The 19,257-nt window shown below is 35.1% G+C and overlaps 2 protein-coding genes across 2 annotated transcripts in view; one reads left to right on the top strand and one right to left on the bottom strand.

Moving 5' to 3' along the window:
* Positions 1-13,074, bottom strand: part of LRTM1 (leucine rich repeats and transmembrane domains 1) — a 44,134-nt gene extending 31,060 nt beyond the window's left edge. The window contains exon 1 of the mRNA XM_053720741.1: positions 12,622-13,074. Coding sequence (XP_053576716.1) covers positions 12,622-12,628 — 7 coding nt within the window. The 5' untranslated portion in view covers positions 12,629-13,074. The remainder of the gene's footprint in view (positions 1-12,621) is intronic.
* Positions 1-19,257, top strand: part of CACNA2D3 (calcium voltage-gated channel auxiliary subunit alpha2delta 3) — a 1,718,630-nt gene that overhangs the window by 1,365,925 nt on the left and 333,448 nt on the right.

The following is a 19,257-nucleotide window of genomic DNA, read 5'->3' as shown; positions in this document are numbered from 1 at the left end:
GACTGCCTTACTGTTGCCAAACCCTGCCTGCCTGACCATTCTAGTGGTTTACCTTTGGACTGCCTTACTGTTGCCAAACCCTGCCTGCCTGACCATTCTAGTGGTTTACCCTTGAACCACCTTCCTCTGATTCCCCGCCTGTTGTTGTCAAAGACTATCCTGCCTATAGTGAGTACTGCTTACCTCATCTTGCGAACTTTCTCTGCTCTGGGGGGTATTCCCTACCATTCCGGCTCGACGCCAGGATAAGAAGACTACTGGCTGAGTTCGGTCTGATAGTGGACTATCCCACAAGCATTACATTAATGTGATTTAATTTGTTTTGATTAGAAACATTCTAATGTTCTTGATGAAAATTTTCTTTTTATTTTCAAATAGATATTTATATTTATATCTGTATATCTATAGCTGTATATATTTATATAGATACTGTATATAGGTATATATATATATATATATATTTATTTTTTTTTCAACAAAAAAATAATAATATATATATATATATATATATATATATTTATGATAGCATTTTTTTTACATTTATTCTGAATTCTGAATAGAACTCTTTGTCAATATCTTACCATGAAGAGCATAGTTACTCTCCAGCCTTTGAATGTTGAAGTTAGCTGGTGAAGGAATTAACACTGTCCACAAAATCTGTATTCTCTACGAAAAGATGAGTGCTGCTGGAAAGTATTTGCTGTTTAAAGGTGGAAATGTAGTAAAGTTTACTGCAGTTATTTGACTGTACACATCCCAAGTAAACAACTGAGCTTATACCATGAATTGGTTTCAAACTTTAGCGCATTGGAATGTCCTCATGCTCTATAAATAAAGAATAATAATAACTCATTATAAAGAAGAAGGTAGCCAAACTTGTTTATGCTCCGAATACTGATTGAGTTATAAATAATAATCTATGAAATGTTGTGTCTGCTTTATATAGTCTCAATATGCTCAGAATAAGATCTTTTATATAGTCTTGCTCTAGTATAAGAACTGAGTTAGTGGTTTCATACTAGACTTGTGCGCAGATCAAAAATTTGTTTTGGATTTTTCCAAAAGTTCAGTTTGGCCGAATTTGGCCATTAGTTTCAGATGAATATTGGATTCAGATTTGTTATCGTTATTTCCAAATATAGACAATTTATATTAATAAAAATGTTACACAATTAAAATAAATTGTCTTTCAATTTTAACAGAACATGAAACCCTCTGATTGAATTAAAGTCAATGGGCCCGAATTATCAAGCCCGTTGCTCCATAACTGATCTGCTGCCTCTGAGGCTGCGGTCTTAAATCTGCCTGATCCTATACAATCGGGCTGTTTGAAATCCCCTGCTAGCGACGGATTGGCTGCAAATCTGCAGGAGGCGGCATTGCACAAGCAGTTCTGGTGAACTGCTTGTGCAATGATAAATGATAAATTCAGACAGCGTATGCTGTCAGCATTCAGCGATGTCTGTCGGACATGATACACTACATTGTATCATGTCGGACAGACATTGATACATTGGCCCCAATGACTAGCTCACAGAGGCACAGAAGTCTCACAATTGCATGTTCCAGTAGCACTAGTCAAAGTGATTAAACATATCTGAGACTCCTCTAGTCTCCTGCCTCCCTATGCTAGGTTAAGGATTGATTGGACAAGCCTGGATGACTAAAATCCAACATCATGTAGTCAAATATCAATTGCAACGGTACTACTTCTTCAAAAATGGACCAAAAGTCCCTTTATTCAGGTATCAAAATACATAATACAGCTGTATCATGCATTATGATACCTGAATAAAGGGACTTTTAGTCCACTTTTAAAGAACCAGTGCAGTTGTAATTGATATTTTTCTATGAATGAATGGTGAGCAGATACCCATTGGCAACGTGCACACCTTACTGGTGACTAGGTGCTGTGCTCATTACCATTAGTATCACTAACATCGGTCATTAGTAATGACATAGCAGGTTTGGACAAGGGACGATGGGCATATGAGTGGTCAGATAACCCTGTAAATCATTACAAACAAAGGAGCTGATGAAACAAACCATATAACCCTCCCTCCCTTCATGCCCCTTTTTTTGGTGTTAAATGGCACAAATGAATGAACAAATTGATTTTGTGACATAATCATTTGTTCTTTGTCCGTTTCTTTCAATAATATATTCAGCTGTTTGTGTATCAGACGATTCTACGAATCAGCAAGAATTGGACAAATGCACATCTCTATTCCATACTCTATGCTCATGGGCACATTAAAAGGACAGGGATCCTTACTTGAGTACAAAACTGAGCTACTTTTAAGCTAAGAAAAAATAAAATTGCCTTGGTCCCAAAAACATATGAGACCCATCAGGTCTAGTCAGGTCTTCATCATATTTTGACCCCTCAGCATTAAACTGATTGTAATTATGTATTTTGTATAACAAATCCAACCCCACACTGCTCAATACTGCACTGCTCTAGGGAATCTCTCCAAGTTTGAGGTCCGACATAATGCAACAGGGGATCACAGGAAGCAAAGCCAAAGACAGGGAACCAACCTCGAACATGCAAGCTAAAAATGGAGATGGCTACGCCCAAAATGGAAATATCAAATGGATATTAAAATGCAGGGAAAAAAATGCAGTAATGTTTTAATAAACAAATAGCTAAAGTCAGTTCCAGAGCACAAATGCACTACTGGGAGCTAGCTAAACACAGCTGGTGAGCCATGATAAGAGGCATATGTGGATAGCTACCAAACACCAACAAGCTCCCCAGTAGTGTTTTGCTGTTACTGAGGCTACCCATGGAAGCTTTTCTTCAAAATATACCAATTGAATCAAGTAAATTTGATAATAGAAGCAAAATGAAATCCTGACCTTTATGTTTAAAGTTAAACTCACTTTTATTCAAAGTATATAAAAATAAATGATACTCAGAACCAATCTTCCTATGTGCTTTACACCATTTTGTTTGTTAATTAAAATGCAAAGAAAAAAATATTGATTATGGGGTTTCACTTTGGAAAAATATTATTTTTATTTTAAAATGTCCTATTTTTAGTGCAGCTGTGTTCAGCTTTTTTCTTTCTATTTTTTTTTTCCATTTCATATATAGATAGAATTTTACTGCAGTGCCAGTGGGTAGAACATTTTACCAAGATAAGAGATTAAGTAATACACACTGGATTATGATGATCTGTAGTATCAGCAACTCATGAGAAACAGATAGAGATAGCAAATGAACAGGATGTGAATATAGTTTCTAAAGACAAAATCAGTACACAAACATAATGTGTCTACATGTTTATGTGTATAAAATAAAGTGTTCTGTATGTTACAGGCAAATTCCTAACTTAATTCTAGGCATGTGCACAGGCAAGGTTTCTGGTTCAGTCAAATCTTTTGGTCAGAAGAATATGTAAAAAACTTTGTATTTGGAATATTTGGCTCCCATGCTGTTTTAGTATTAGTCTTGTTTTAAATTTAACAAATACTGGCCATTTGTGGAACATGTACATACATTTTCATTAAAGGGACAGTATACACTCATTTTCATATAACTGCATGTAATAGACACTACTATAAAGAATAAGATGCACCGATACTGATATAAAAATCCAGTATAAAACCGTTTAAAAAGCTCCCAGTTTAGCTCTGTTAAAATAGTAGCTGGAAAGCCCACTGCAAGTGGGAAATAAGACACTCCCCCCTCCCCCTTTCCTTTGCATATGAAAAGACCCTTTACACAAACAGGAGCAAGCTGCAGTATCTATACATCGGTATTCTCATAAAACTTTGGGGCTTGGTTAGGAGTAAAAATAAGCAAAACAATAAATTTTAAAAAAAAAACTGTATGGGCTATATAAATGTATCATCAACAAAACATTTATGCAAAGAAAAATCGAGTGTATAATGTCTCTTTAAACAAATGTAAATGTTCCACTGGTACAGGTGAAAAGGGGCGCGCTGACAGGAGGCTCCAGGGACTGCACTTAAGGACCTTCTCCTTTAGTGCAGACCGTGGGAGACGCCGTGCTAAGAGGAGTAGGTTAGTGCGGCTCTCCAGTGTGCTTTAAAGGAATTGTCAAGTCAGAATTAAACTTTCATTATTCAGATAGAGCATGCAATTTGAAGCAACTTTCTAATTTACTCCAATTATCATTTTTTCTCAGTTCTCTTGGTATCTTTATTTGAAAAAGCAGAACTGTATATTTAGGAGCCGGCCCATTTTTTGTTCATCACCTGGGTAGCGCTTGCTGATTGGTGTATAAATGTAGCCACCAATCAGCAAGCGCTACCCAGGTGCTGAACCGAAAATGGGCCGGCTCCTAAGCTTACATTCAAATAAAGATGCCAAGAGAACGAAGAAAAATTGATAGTAGGAGTAAATTAGAAAGTTGCTTAAAATTGCATGCTCTATTTGAATCATGAAAGTATAATTCTGACTAGACTATCCTTTAAAAGAAATAAAGGAATACTGCCTTATTAAGCAATATTCATTAATTTTCTTTCAATGTTGTGTTGCATTTCTTCGGATATTTGTTTTGTTAAAACTAGATGAATACCAGTATTTTGTTACGAAATGAAGGCACGTGTCTACAAAACTCCATCCTCTGGATCTTTTGCTTGTAATTTTTGCACCACGGTCTGTAGCTAACTTTGGTGTTTATCAAAATCTTGCACAGATAATGATTTGTTAACATTTGCTGGTGTTGTCAGTGCATATTTATCTTGTCATTGGCTCAACCAATGTGTTTAGCTAGCTCCCAGTAATGTATTGCTGCTTCTTCAACACAAGATACCAAGACAGTGAAGCTAATTTGATAATAGACGTAAATTGGAAAATAGTTAAAAATGATATGTTTTGTCTGAATCATGACTTTACTGTCCTTTTAATAAAGGCAAGCTTACTCTTCAAAGGGAAATATGGTAGACTTATGGGCTTTCTGGTTCTTATTGTTGTCAAAATCCATTGTAGCGTAGTCTTTGACTCCATAATAATAAAATACAGTTGCTTCTGTATTGAGATCAGTATGTTCCAGTGCCTATTTTAATTTGCCTCTAAGAAAAGTTATGCAGTCATAAATTGCTGTATACTGAATACAGTGTTACACGCTAATGTCAAAGGAAACCTTCCTTTTACCGTTTCAGTAGAATTCTTTAGTCATTCTTTCATCTTTTAAATAGATACAGGAGCTGAACTATCATTGGTGCAGCAGGTGTGGTGGCATCATGGCCCAAATACTGGGTGGGACTGGGGCCCAGGTGTGCAGAATGTGTCAATTCCTAATGCAGGGGAGCCTTTTATTAGTACAGATGGCAGTTCTGTCTTTCTGTCTGTTTGTCTATCTATCTATCATCTATATTAATGTTATTGCTTACTACTAAGTTACCTTTGAGGGCCCCCAAAACGCAGTTGGAACTAGAAGAACGCACTTGTCACGCGGTGAGCCACAAATATGAAATCGTAGGTCAATACCGGGTAAGTAAACAGGTCATATTCATTTCATATATATGTGTGTATATATATATATGTTTCCTGGAAGAACAAGCAGGAATAAATATTTATATAAGTACCCTTGGCTTGTTTGTGCATGGTTATACCTGCAGGAACTTGTATATAAGTTCTCATTTGGGTATACAACTGTCATAATACATCTGCAGGGGCCATTCACCTGATCTGAGATCTCAGCTGTAGTTGACATTAAGGGGGCTGCAGATGTCACGCAGGTCTCACTTTGGCATACAGCTAACAAAGTTTTGTCTATATTTGGTAAATACATTTTTAAAAAAATCCTTTTATTTTGTTATTATTAATAATAATAATTGCACTAGACCCATTACCCATTAGATCTGCCACTGGTCAGTATTTCAGGTTACAATATTTATTGTGAATGGCAGGTAACATTTCAGTTGGCACTGGCTTTCTACAAAAGACAGCTGCACAAAGGCTCATTTTATGATATGGAAAGGTTTCACAAACCTTCATGTATAATAACTCTGTTTGATCACCTGCAAATTAAAATCAGCATTATTAGTCTTCGGGTTTCATTTATTGACATAAGGTCTTTTGTGTTTAATCATCATAACATAGTTTCCTTATTAAACTAATCAAAATACAAGTTCTGTCTACCAACATAACCTTATAAACATTAAATACACCACATTCTTAAGGTTATTTATTTGTGGCATTTTATCAAACTGTTTTAAATATTCCAGTTTTAAAAAAAAATTGCTTTGAGTTTATGAATTGTGCATTAAAAAAAACAAAAAAACAATAACTTTGCTTTTCTAAATTTATCATAAACTTGGCATGGCTACATGTACTGCCTCTGATTCTGACTCATACCTCAGGCCTTTCTTTTTAAAGTCCTCATTCATGATTACTGCAAGTGGTATTCTTTTATCTGAAAGCCAACTTTGCTTTTTGAGTACAGATCTGTCCATTTTCTACTGTTAAAACATTTGTCAAGTAAAATTGTTAAATTAATAAATGAAGTCATAGGATTGTGCAGTGAAATTTGATACCTTATGGTATGACCTACATCGAACTTCCATGATCATGATTAAAGGGACGTAGAAGTCAAAATTAAACTGCCATAATTTAGATAGTGTACAATTTAAAATCTAAACAATCCAATTTAAAAGGAACCCTTAAGTCAAAATTAAACCATCATGATTCAGCTAGAGAATGCAGTTTTAAAACACTTTCCAATTTTCTAATATTATCAAATTGTGCACACTTTCTGTGGTACTAGTTCTTACTGAGCATGTGCAACAGTTAATAATGTATACATTGTGATTGGCCGAAGGCTGTCACATGATATTGAGGCAGTGGAAAGGAAGAAAAATGTAAGAGCTATTTCATTGTCATTTGATTATGCAATTTTACTGTATATAATGGTCTTTAATCCCTTGTGCCATATAGACGTAGTGTTTGTGTAACTCTCTGCAACGATCCTCCATTGGTGCAGAGTGGGAGTGGTGGGAGGGAAGGAGGGAGGCATGTGTAGGTGATCCAGTGGAGAAGGGTTGGGAGGGAGGGATGGGGCCCTACACAACGGAACAATATCGGCTGGAGTGGGGGACCGTACTCTACAGAAATAGGTGATATTAGGGGTGGAGTGGGGGTCTCTACACTACAGGAAAAAAAAAGGTAATTAAATAATAAATAAAACATAAGAATAGTGTGTTACTGGCTGCCAGTAACAAATATGCGGGAGAGTATTGAGATTGGGTAGGGTTAGAGAGCTGTTTTCGGGGGGAGGTTGAGGAGGGATCTACACTACAGACATATTATGGTGGGAGATCAGGGTTGTGAGGTGTCAGCTGGGAGGATAATCCCTACACAAGCTAAATTATCAACCCCTTCACTACAGGGAATCTCAGAAGTGGGGTGCACAACTGCAATTAGCAGGCTTTTAATTGCCCAAAGCCGCGCATGTCTGCTATTTCTGAACAAAGAGGATCCCAGAGAAGCTTTTACAACTATTTGTTTTATGACTGCAGTAATTGTGTGTAAATAATTTCAGTGAGAACCCCAAAGTGTGCAAAAAAATTAACATGTTTTGTAATTTGTTGCCATATAGTTGCATCACATATACCAAAATGGGCCTAGTTGAATACCTAGGGTTGTCTACTTTAAATAAATATATATATATATATATATATATATATATATATAGAGAGAGAGAGAGAGAGAGAGAGAGAGAGAGAGAGAGAGAGAGAGAAAGAGAAAGAGAAAGAGAGAAAACTGTATCCTCCGCACCTCTCAAAAAATTAAGAAAAAATGTTTTATATAAAAAATAACATGTATTATGTTATAAGTTAAAAACATGAGAAATACCATAAAAATTTGTGTTAGAAAATCACTGTGGTCTGATGGAAAGGAGTGCCAAACATGTATCGGGCCTTACCCCAGGCCTTGATCACTAGCAATATACTGTATATATATATATATATATATATATATCAAAATAACAAGAGTATTGCATTGAGCAATGATACTTTTTTTATTGGACTAACTATACATTTATAAGTTGGCAAGTTTTTGGAAGAATGCCTTCCTTTCCAAAGTCTGAAGCAATCAATATATATATATATTCATACATTTATTTTTTCATAGGTAAAGAAAAAAGAAAAAAATACTCTATTTCTATCTAAACTGAGTGATAGTAAAAATGCTAAAAATTGTCTGGTACTTTGTGCAAGTGAGAGCATACTGAGGTAAATAAACAGAGTACCTGTCCTGAATAAATCTATACTTTTTATTTTTCATGTTGAGATAGATGTATTGCTGTCCACCAATAGCACTCTGGGATTTGTCCTTATAAGCCAGTGAGCTATTTGTGCCTGGGGAGTTCTGCACAAACGTGCATCTATTTTTTGTTTTAATATTGACTTAATAGCTTTATGTTAACCTTTTTTATGCACAAAATACTGTATATTTATATGATTAAATAGTAGACATAGAGGCCTATTTAACAAAGGTCTGTTGGACCTGATACGACAGTGCAGATCAGGTCGGACAGAACTCGCTGAATGCGGAGAGCAATACGCTCTCCGTATTCAGCATTGCACCAGCAGCTCTTGTGAATTGGCCGCCAGCAAGGGGGTTGTCAATCAACCTGATCGTACTCGATCGGGTTGAATTGGGGTGATGTCTGTCCGCCTGCTCAGAGCAGCCGGACAGGTTTGGAGCAGCGGTCTTTGGAGCACACGGGGCTTCACGCTCCATACGGAGCTTGATAAATATGCCCAATAAGCTTGAGAGAAACATTTTTGGGGGATTAAACATTTAGTTAAACATTTTCAAGAAATTCAGTTTCCTTAAAGAGATACTGAAACCATTTTTTTTTCTTTCATGATTCAGCTAGAGCATACAATTTTAATCAACTTTCTAGTTTTACTTCTATTATCAGTTTTTCTTCGTTCATTTGGTATTGGTATTTGTAAGCATAGAAGCTGCCCCATTTTTGGTTCAACACCCTGGATAGCCCTTTGCTGATTGGTGGTTACATTTAGCCACGTATCAGCAAGCGCTAACCAAAGATGGGCTGGAACCTAAGCTTTACATTCCTGCCTTTTCAAATAAAGATACCAAAGAAAAAATAATAATAGGAGTAAATTAGAAAGCTGTTTAAAGGGACAGTCAACACTTCCGTTAACATTATTTGATATTGAAAAATAAAAACCGAAGATCCGCCTGCACTATACCCCTTCTGCCTTGCCGCCTTGATTCTGTACTAATCACCGTCGCTAACTTCTCTAATACCAGGTAAATATGGCAGTCGAACTCCCCCCACCGTTACGTAGCTGCCTTCTTCAAATGATCAGCAAATCAGAATCCAATCCTCGGTCAGAAATTGCATGCGCTTGCAATTTCTGACCGAGGATTGGATTCTGATTTGCTGATTTTTAACATTTGACAATTTGACAATCCAAACTTTGCATAATATTGTCAGTGTGTTTTAACAGTGATCACAGTCACATAATATTTCAGTCTTTAATATCCCTGAATCTCAAAATTGTCAACTCCCTAAAATAACACAAGATCATTGTCTGACTTTGTAACTGGAAAACAAAATGTGCATAATTATAGGCAAACAAAGGGTTCAGGGATTGCATCACATGTTTCTATAAATGTTTATGCTGTGACTAAATCATAAATATGTAATCTAAGGAAGGTTACATATTTGTTCACTAAGATCATTAGCCATGCAGAATCGATCCACAAGAACATAGGATTATTTGAGTCTATATGAGACTTTAAAGACAATAAAATGAATCAACCACAGATCATTTAACCAGGCCAATATATATATATTTTACAGTTTAGGAAAAACTGACCATTAAGTCCTCTCATTTCAGCATGGGAAAGATTGAGTGCTATTGTAGCATTCCTTCAATTTTTTTTTGATCGTGTGTGTCTGTATGCATGCATATGGGTGTGTGTGTGTATTTATGTATATATGTGGTTGGTGTTTTTGTGTGTGTATATATGTGTGTGCTTATGTATGTGTATATATATATATATATATATATATATATATATATATGTGTGTGTGTGTGTTTGTATATTTGTGTGTATGTATATGTGTGTGTGTGTTTATTTATATATGTGTTTGTGTATTTGTGTTTATGTATTTATTTTGTGTGGATGTGTGTGTGTGGATGAATATGTGTGTGAGTGGTTGTGTGTATGTGTGTGTGTTTTTGTATATAGGTGCTTGTCTGTATGTATGTATATGTGTTTATGCATATATTTGTTTGTGCGTGTTTATCCACATGTATGTATGTGTGTTTATGTATATATGTGTTTGTGTTTGCATTTGTGTATGTTTATATGTATGTGTGTGTGTGCATGCGTATATGTGTTTGTATATATGTATGTTTATTAATGTTTGTGTGTGTTTATGTATGTATGTATATGTGTGTGTTTGTGTGTATTTATATGTGTGTATGTATGTTTTTATTGGTATATGTGTTTTTGTTTATGAATATGTGTATGTTTGTGTGTATTAGGTTTCATTTTTTTATTTTAGATAATGTGTTTATTATTTTTTGTAATGTTAGCCTTTTTTATTTTCTGTAATTAGATTAATGTAATGTAATTTTTTTGTATTTTTTATTTTAATGTAGATTATTTTATTGTAATTAAGGGGTTAATTTAGGGGGTGTTAGGTTAGGTTAGGGGGCTTAGTCCTTAAATTAGTTTTTTGCGTTGTGGGGGTTGGCGGTGTAGGCGTTAATAGGTAAATTAGGTTTAATTCGTTGTGGGGGGTTGGCGGTTTAGGGGTTAATAGATGTATTAGGTAGTTTGCAATGTTGGGGTTTTTAATGCTCCGTTTGCCTTCATGCATCCCAGTGGATTCCGAAAATGTCACTGTCAACATTCCTTTGATGATGTGTGCGACGCGACGGACATTACAAACGCAATTATAGTATAGATGTATTTGTGTGTGTATATGTGTGTGTTTTTCTGTATGTATGTATGTATGTATGTGTGTTTGTCCGTGTGTATGAATATGTGTGTTTTTGTGTGTATGTATGTGTATGTATATGTATGTGTCTTTGTGTGTGTTTTTCGGTGTGTAACATTCCTTTGAGGATGTGTGCGACGCGACGGACATTACAAACGCAATTATAGTATAGATGAATTTGTGTGTGTATATGTGTGTGTTTTTCTGTGTGTATGTATGTATGTATGCATTTGTGTTTGTCCATGTGTAGGAATATGTTTGTTTTTGTGTGTATGTATATGTGTGTATGTATATTTATATATATATATATATATATATATATATATATATATATATATATATATATAAGGGAGGCCCTCCAGGTGTGCACCATATTACATTGAATACAAGCTATACAGGACATTTGGTTGAGTGTGTGCTGGTCCTGCTTTTCCTATATGTGTGTGTATGTATATGTATGTGTCTTTGTGTATATGTGTGTGTATGTATATGTGTGTGTGTGTGTATGTGTGTCTTTGTGTATATATGTGTATGTGTGTGTATGTATATGTATGTGTCTTTGTGTATATGTGTATGTATGTATATATGTGTGTGTGTATGTGTGTCTTTGTGTATATATGTGTATGTGTGTGTATGTATATATGTGTGTGTGTATGTATATACAGTATGTGTGCGTTTGTGTGTGTGTATGTATATGTATGTGTCTTTGTGTATATGTGTGTATGTGTGTGTATGTATATATGTGTGTGTGTGTGTGTGTGTGTGTATGTATATACAGTATGTGTGTGTTTGTGTGTGAGTATGTATATGTATGTGTCTTTGTGTATATGTGTGTATGTGTGTGTATGTATATATGTGTGTGTGTGTATGTATATATGTGTGTGTATGTATATGTGTGTCTGTGTATATGTGTATTTTTGTGTGTATGTATATATCAAATATATGTGTATGTGTATATGTGTATTTTTATGTGTGAGTGTATGTGCATATACATATGTGTGTGTGTATGTGTGTTTTTGTCTGTATGTATATGTATGTGTATGTATATGTGTGTGTGTGTAACTGCTTTGTTAGTTTATTTTTTTTAAATTAATCTGTGACTAGATATTACATTTTGTATAGTAAATATCAATAATCCGCTTTCCTGCATCACAACATAATTGAAATAATAGGAAATTAAAAATGTTTTGAATTGCTACTGTATCTAAAGAAATCACCTACAATATAATCCAAAATTGATAGATAGATAGATAGATAGATAGATAGACAGACAGATAGAAGATAGATAAATAGATAAATAGATGATAGATAGATTTTAACAGGTGTTGTGACACTTTAAACAATAGTTATACAATCTAACAAAAATAAATACCCTTAAACATACAGTCTAGACCCTAAAGTAACACATGCAGATACCCTTTTAAATTAGTTAATTGTAGCGTGAGAGCAATTTGTTTAAAAAAAATAATAATAATAACAATTTGCTGTTCTGAAGAATAATAAATGAAAAAGTTTATGATCAGGTCATTAATAAAATAAATTTTATGAATGCATGTGAAGGTAATATATATGTTTAATGCTAAGATATTAACCTTTAGAAAGAGAATTAATTAATTTAAAAGCAGAAATGCGATTGTTTTATTTTTTTACTCACCTTTCATGGCTGATTGCTGCCTGTCCTGTTATCAGCTTTTCAGTAACGTAGCAAGTGTAAAGAAAATCATTTGAAAAGTTCTCACTTGTTATCAACACGTCTTCATTAATAACCTTCTTTCAATTGAACAGCTCTCCTTCCCACAGCCTTTAAGTGTGTGACCCATCATACGTACAACTGGATATTTGTGTGTTGAGATGGTAGTGTGAAGTTTTTTTTTTTTCCCCCCAGTTACCAACAGAGAGTCTTGCGCCAGCTCATTCAACAGGCCGGAGAATGACTGTCTATCAAGTAGCACTGGACAGCTGTGTATTCCAAATCCTATGCTTCAGAACATAGCCCCTTCCCCTGACTTAATCTGTCTAAAATCCAGGTCAAAATAGAAAGCTTTCTGTTAATCCTTTGTATTTTATGAATTCTTTTGATTTATTAGTCACGCCATATCAATCCTGGTCAGATCAGATGTCTCTGAACGTGAATTTTGGTCACTGTGAGTTTGTGATTGGAGGAAGGAAAAGCTAAGTATAGATTTGCATGTTGATGACATTACTTTGACAATGCACTTATTTGCTCACATGGGTTTCATTCTTTTGACATCTAGGAGATTAGATACGCTGAGCTGACATAATTTTGATAAGTGGAAACACAGTGCTTAACCCCTATGCACAGTAAGAGATAAAAAGCTCTTTCTATGCCTCATCAGACAGATACATATAGCAAACTCTGGTATAGGCAGTATATATTTACACTCTATATTGTTTTAGTTTAATATATGCTACAGGAACCTGTTACTTGGTGCACTGCAATTATTAGCAGTGGACTATTTAATCTTTAAATGAGATCTTGTTTCAGATACACAGCTGCCTTTGAATTTGTTTCCCTATATTCTATTTGTAGTGCATCTAAAATTAAAGCGACACATGTACGCTGCATATTTGTTTGCATCAATAATTATGTTCTCAGATAAACAAATCAAGTTATTACTATCACATCCTGATCATGTACCAGAATGAAGGCCCATAGAAATCATTTAACAGATTTGGATTGCACAGATAATAATCTCACATTTTGCCAGTAAGCAACTGACTGTTTTGCAGCAATAGAAAATAAAACGATTATATTAAAATTAAATCCAGCTGTTTCCACAGAATTTATGTTTTTGCTTACTGTACTGACCCAGAGATGATTCTTATTTATTACAGTTGTCTGTGGAAATATTAAAATAAATTATTGATACCAGTGGATTGCATGAAAAAAATGGTTTATATTTCTGTCAGTTCAATTTCTTTGGCACATTTATTTATTTTATTATTTTTTTGCATTTTTTTTCCCAACATTTGGACAGAAATTCTGCAATTAATATTGGATGTTACATTACAATATAAAGATGTGAAACCTTGAAAACTTACATTTGATATCATACAGTAGCCATATCTTTGCAGTGTTTGGATGTGTAATTTTAAAGTTAAAGTGACATGAAACCCTCATTTTTTCTTTCACAAATAAGTTAGAACATACAATTTTAAACAGCTGTCCAGTTTACTTCTTTTATCAAATTTGCTTCATTCTCTTGGTATCATTTGTTGAAGGAGCAACAATGCACTATGGTTTCTAACTGAACACATGGGCGAGCCAATGACAATCAGTATATATATATGCAGCCACCAATCAGCAGCTAGAACCTAGGTTATTTGCTGCTCCTGAGCTTACCTAGGTAAACCTTTCAGTAAAGGATAACAAGAGAAGGAAGCAAATTAAATAATAGAAGTAAATTGGAAAGTTGTTTAAAATTGTATGCTCTGTCTAAATCATGAATGTCTAATTATTACTGTCCTTTTAACATGACACCGTTATTGTATTTATTTTGTTTATATAGCAGTAGTGCCCAAAAGGTAGAAAAAAAAATACTGCTGCCATAGACTGTTAAAGACATGTGCATGTTCCTGAGTCTACAAAAGCCAACATTTATATAGCTGCAAGATGCAGTTTTATGTAGCTTCGGTACAGGCTTGCATAAGCGAGCCTGCTGCCGATAAATAAGAAGCAGCGGTCATCAGACCGCTACTTCCTAACCTGCACGCCAGCTTTTAGCTGGCGGACTAAAATCTCCCTGTACAAGTACAACCGGAATGATTGACAATCTCTGCTAATGCCAGATTGGCTGTGCATTAGCAAGGGACAGCATTGCACTAACAGTTGCTGGTGCGCCGGGCGGGCAGGTTCTCTGGAGCTAGTCTTGTCCGCCCCTTGCTTCTTAAATGTTAGCCCTAGTCTACCTTTCAACGAAGAATACCAAGAGACCAAAATTTGATAATAGAAGTAAATTGGAAAGATTTTTTTTTATTATTGCATGAGCTATATAAACCATAACATTTCCATGTTTACTTCACTGTCTTTGAATCTTATTTGCTGTAAAGCTTTTGCAACCAGTTTGAAATTAGTTAAACTTCAATAGCTTAGATCCATTGAAAAATGGTAGAAACCGACTTTTAAACCCACTTATTAGCGTAATATGTATTGGAGCATTTTATTACTCGTCTTTATGTCCCCTCAAAGTGATGGAAAACTTAACACGTTTTAAAATCAGGTCCGGAATCTAAGCAATATTTTAGATGGACTTTAATTGATCACTTCTAATGAAAATGAGCTGTAACTTACTTTTTAATCTAGCCATGCCATTCTAATACCCTGTACTCTCGCTGTCCACTTCAAAAGGGTTTTTTTTTGTGTGAGCTAACGGTTTTGATTTTTCTCTAGTCAGTGCCCGAGCTACAAAAAAAATAAATAATTGTGTGAGTGCCATATGGCTAGAGCAACGATTGGAGAACAGTCAAAACCATTAGCTCACAGAAAAATAAAAGTTTTTAAGTGGGAGGCCGAAGCACAGCATATTAGAAAGGCACAACTAGATTAAAAAGTAAGTTACAGCACATCTTCATTTGAAGTGATCAATTAAAGTCCATCTAAAATATCGCTAAGATTTCGGACCTGATTTTATAATATGTAAAGTGTACTGTCACTTTAATATTATAGTCACTGGCTTTGTAATCTAAACCTCACGGTGTGAGTGCTTTATAAGTTTCAGCAATGCGTTGCAGAAAACGTTAGTCTGAATGCCTCTTTTACGGATAGGTTAAAGGCTTTGATAACAGGGTTAGATTATAATTAAGCCCTTACTGCCGGGTCATGTATCTTAATAAAAAAATGTATATCCTGACGCACCAAAAAGGATATGAATTAATTCTTTATTCTACTTAATCCTGTTGAGCTGCAATGGCATTATTTTTAGCACTGAACAAATTGAAAAGATGTTCATGTGACAAGGTCAGGCAAAAGTTAAACCACATGTGTACATCTCTTCCAAAAATAACAAAGGACTTGTTTCCAAAATCATAAATGTGGTATGAACAAAAAATATGAATTCCTACTTGAATATTAAAGACTAAGGATGATTTAAATGGTGACTCGATATCTGTTATGAAGCTGTAACATTTTCCTTCCTACTAGTGAAAGAGTTTTCAATATATGTGTCTAATAGAGCTTATTTTTTCTAATTAATCTCTCTTTTTGGTTTTAAAGCATCACATTTTTTTTGCCTGTGAGATCATTCTTAAGAAGTTATGTTTCAGGCAAGTGGTCCAATGTTATTCTCTTGTGTCTTGAAAAGTTTACGATAGCCTTGAAAACACTGAATGTTTCAGATTAGATCATAGGTTTTAAAAATTACAATGAATGTAAACATTCTTTCTTTAAGTGTATATCCTGTAAATAAATATATTACATGGCTCACATTTTCAGTGAAAAGTTAAAGGAACTGTTTGTTTCCAATTTATATCAGCTGCAGGGTATGACATACATGGAAAATTGCTCATTTAGGTTTATTTATGTATAAAAAATAGATTTTTACTTGTTCAAACCACAACCCATTCATATAGGCTGAGCTTGCAGGGAGAGCAGGCATTCTTATCTTTATCTCTATATGCAAGGATCTCCTTGTCTTACAAAAAAAAAATGAATGCTTTGAGAGAGCAATAGAAATGAGCATTTAGTTCATACCTGTTTCTTTCCAATTAGTTATATCAGCTGCAGGGTATGAAATACATGGGAAATTGCTCATTTAGATTTATTTGTATATACAAAATAGCTGTTTTTGCTTGTTCAAACCACAACTCATTCACATAGGCTGAGCTTGCAGGGAGAGCAGGCATTCTTATCTTTATCTCTATATGCAAGGATCTCCTTGTCTTACAAAAAAAATGAATGCTTTGAGAGAGCAATAGAAATGAGCATTTAGTACTTATTTCCCCCACACACACACACACACACACACTGGGATTGTGATTTCATCTGCTGCTTTTCTGCTGCTTCTTATTTACTTAAAAGGACATGAAACCCAAATATTTTCTTTCATGATTTAGAAAGAGCATGCAAATTGAAACAACTTTCTAATTTACTTTTATTATCTAATTTCCTTCATTTTCTTGATATCCTTTGCTGAAAAGCACATCTGGATAGGCTCAGTAGCTGCTGATTGGTGGCTGCACATAAGTGCCTCATGTGATTGGCTCACCCATGTGCATTGCTATTTCTTCATCAAAGGACATCTAAAAAATAAAGCAAATTAGATAATAGAAGTAAATTGGAATGTTGTTTAAAATTGTATTCTCTACCTGAATCATGAAATAAGATTTTTGGGTTTAATGTCCCTTTAACTTTTCTGTAGCCATTGTTGTACTACTAAAATATCCAGTATAAGTGGAAATACAACAGGGCAAATATTTCAAACCACAAAATAAAAGTAAAGGATCTATTTGTAAACAATGTAATACTTTCCTGAAGGTAAAATGAATTATTGGGAAAACAGTAAAGGGGAGAACATTTTACAATAGACTCTTCCTTCTAAAAAGGCAAATCTATTAAGACTAGGGCTAGATTTCTAGATGCTCGTGAGGGTGGCTGATTAACCTTCCTGTCAAGATCATCTTCAAAACTCAATAAAAGAACATTAAATTCTAAGGATTACGAGTGACGCACTAACTGTTGAGCAAGTGATATCAGGTTTATTGCAACTCTTTGGACCCGTCGGAAGTAGCACACGTATTACAAGGTGAAAGGAAACGTGTTCGCCTTAAGCGCAATTTAATTTAACGTGCTTAGGGATAGCGCAACCTCAGAGTTCTGGTTAACTTTTACGCTTGAATAAAAAGTTGCACAGAATACATCCAAAATTACATATACAAGTACAGTTACACTCATAATAACACCATCTATTAAAAATTATTTGACAAAAATTGCATAAAAAATTTATAAGGGCTCAAAGATATAAGTCTCAAAAAAGGCTGCAAAGGTCTTTAACATAGAGATATACAGTATATCAATAAGGAAAAATTTGCTTTATATCAATAAGGAAAAATTTGCTTCAGCTCCTAAAAGGATACTTAAAGCAGCCAATAAGTAATGGAGAATCCCTTTAACCCCTTAATGACCACAATGTACCCTGTATGTCACTGGTCGTTAAGGGGTTTTTCAGGACATAATAGCACAAGTCTAGCAAGAACACGCTATTAATGGCCTCCCTCCAGCAGGCTTTGTGGAATAGAGCAGTCTCAACGCTGGTGGCAAGACCGCGCTATAAAACAATCAAGTCCCAAAAAAAGGCCAGCGACATACAGGGTACGTCGCTGGTCCTTAAGGGGTTAAAAATATATACAGGTGAAACTCAACAAATTAGAATATTGTGCATTTATTTCACTAATGCAACTTAAAAGGAAAAACTAATATATGAGATAGACTCATTACATGCAAAGCAAGATAGTTCAAGCCGTGATTTGTCATAATTGTGATGATTATGGTTTACAGCTCATGAAAACGCCAAATCCACACAATCTCAGAAAATTAGAATATTGAGAAAAGGTGCAATATTCTAGGCTCAAAGTGTCCCACTCGTATCAGCTAATTAAGCCATAACACCTGCAAAGGGTTCCTGAGCCTTTAAATGGTCTCTCAGTCTGCTTCAGTAGGAATCACAATCATGGGAAAGACTGCTGACCCGACAGTTGTGCAGAAAACCATCATTGACACCCTCCATAAGGAAGGAAAGCCTCAAAAGGTAATTGCAAAAGAAGTTGGATGTTCCCAAAGGGCTGTATCAAAGCACATTAATAGAAAGTTATGGGGAAGGGAAAAGTGTGGAAAAAAAGGTGCACAAGCAGCAGGGATAACCGCAGCCTGGAAAGGATTGTCAGGAAAAGGCCATTCAAAAGTGTTGGGGACTTTCACAAGGAGTGGACTGAGAGGCTGGAGTCAGTGCATCAAGAGCCACCACACACAGTCGGATCCTGGACATGGGCTTCAAATGTCATATTTGAACCCCTGTGCTGACAAATGTGGCGTGTTTGGAGTAAAATGTTGACAATCAAAGGATATACATTTAGTAACAGGTTTTATGGAATATTTCCAAGGTATGGCCATACAATTGGGAGACCGACTAGGACTGCCTGAACAATGCAGTGAGCACTGGGAGGACACAAGGTGACTGAAGGAAATTATTCAGATATGAGTAGGACAAGCCTGGACTGATAAAAAGGCCTTTTACCTATGGACTGCCATTTATAGCATAATAAGGGATACCCCTTA

This window comes from Bombina bombina, chromosome 7, assembly GCF_027579735.1.
Source record: "Bombina bombina isolate aBomBom1 chromosome 7, aBomBom1.pri, whole genome shotgun sequence".
NCBI lineage: Eukaryota > Metazoa > Chordata > Amphibia > Anura > Bombinatoridae > Bombina > Bombina bombina.
Note: the sequence above shows the minus strand (reverse complement) of the source record. Positions and strands in the feature narration are given on the sequence as shown.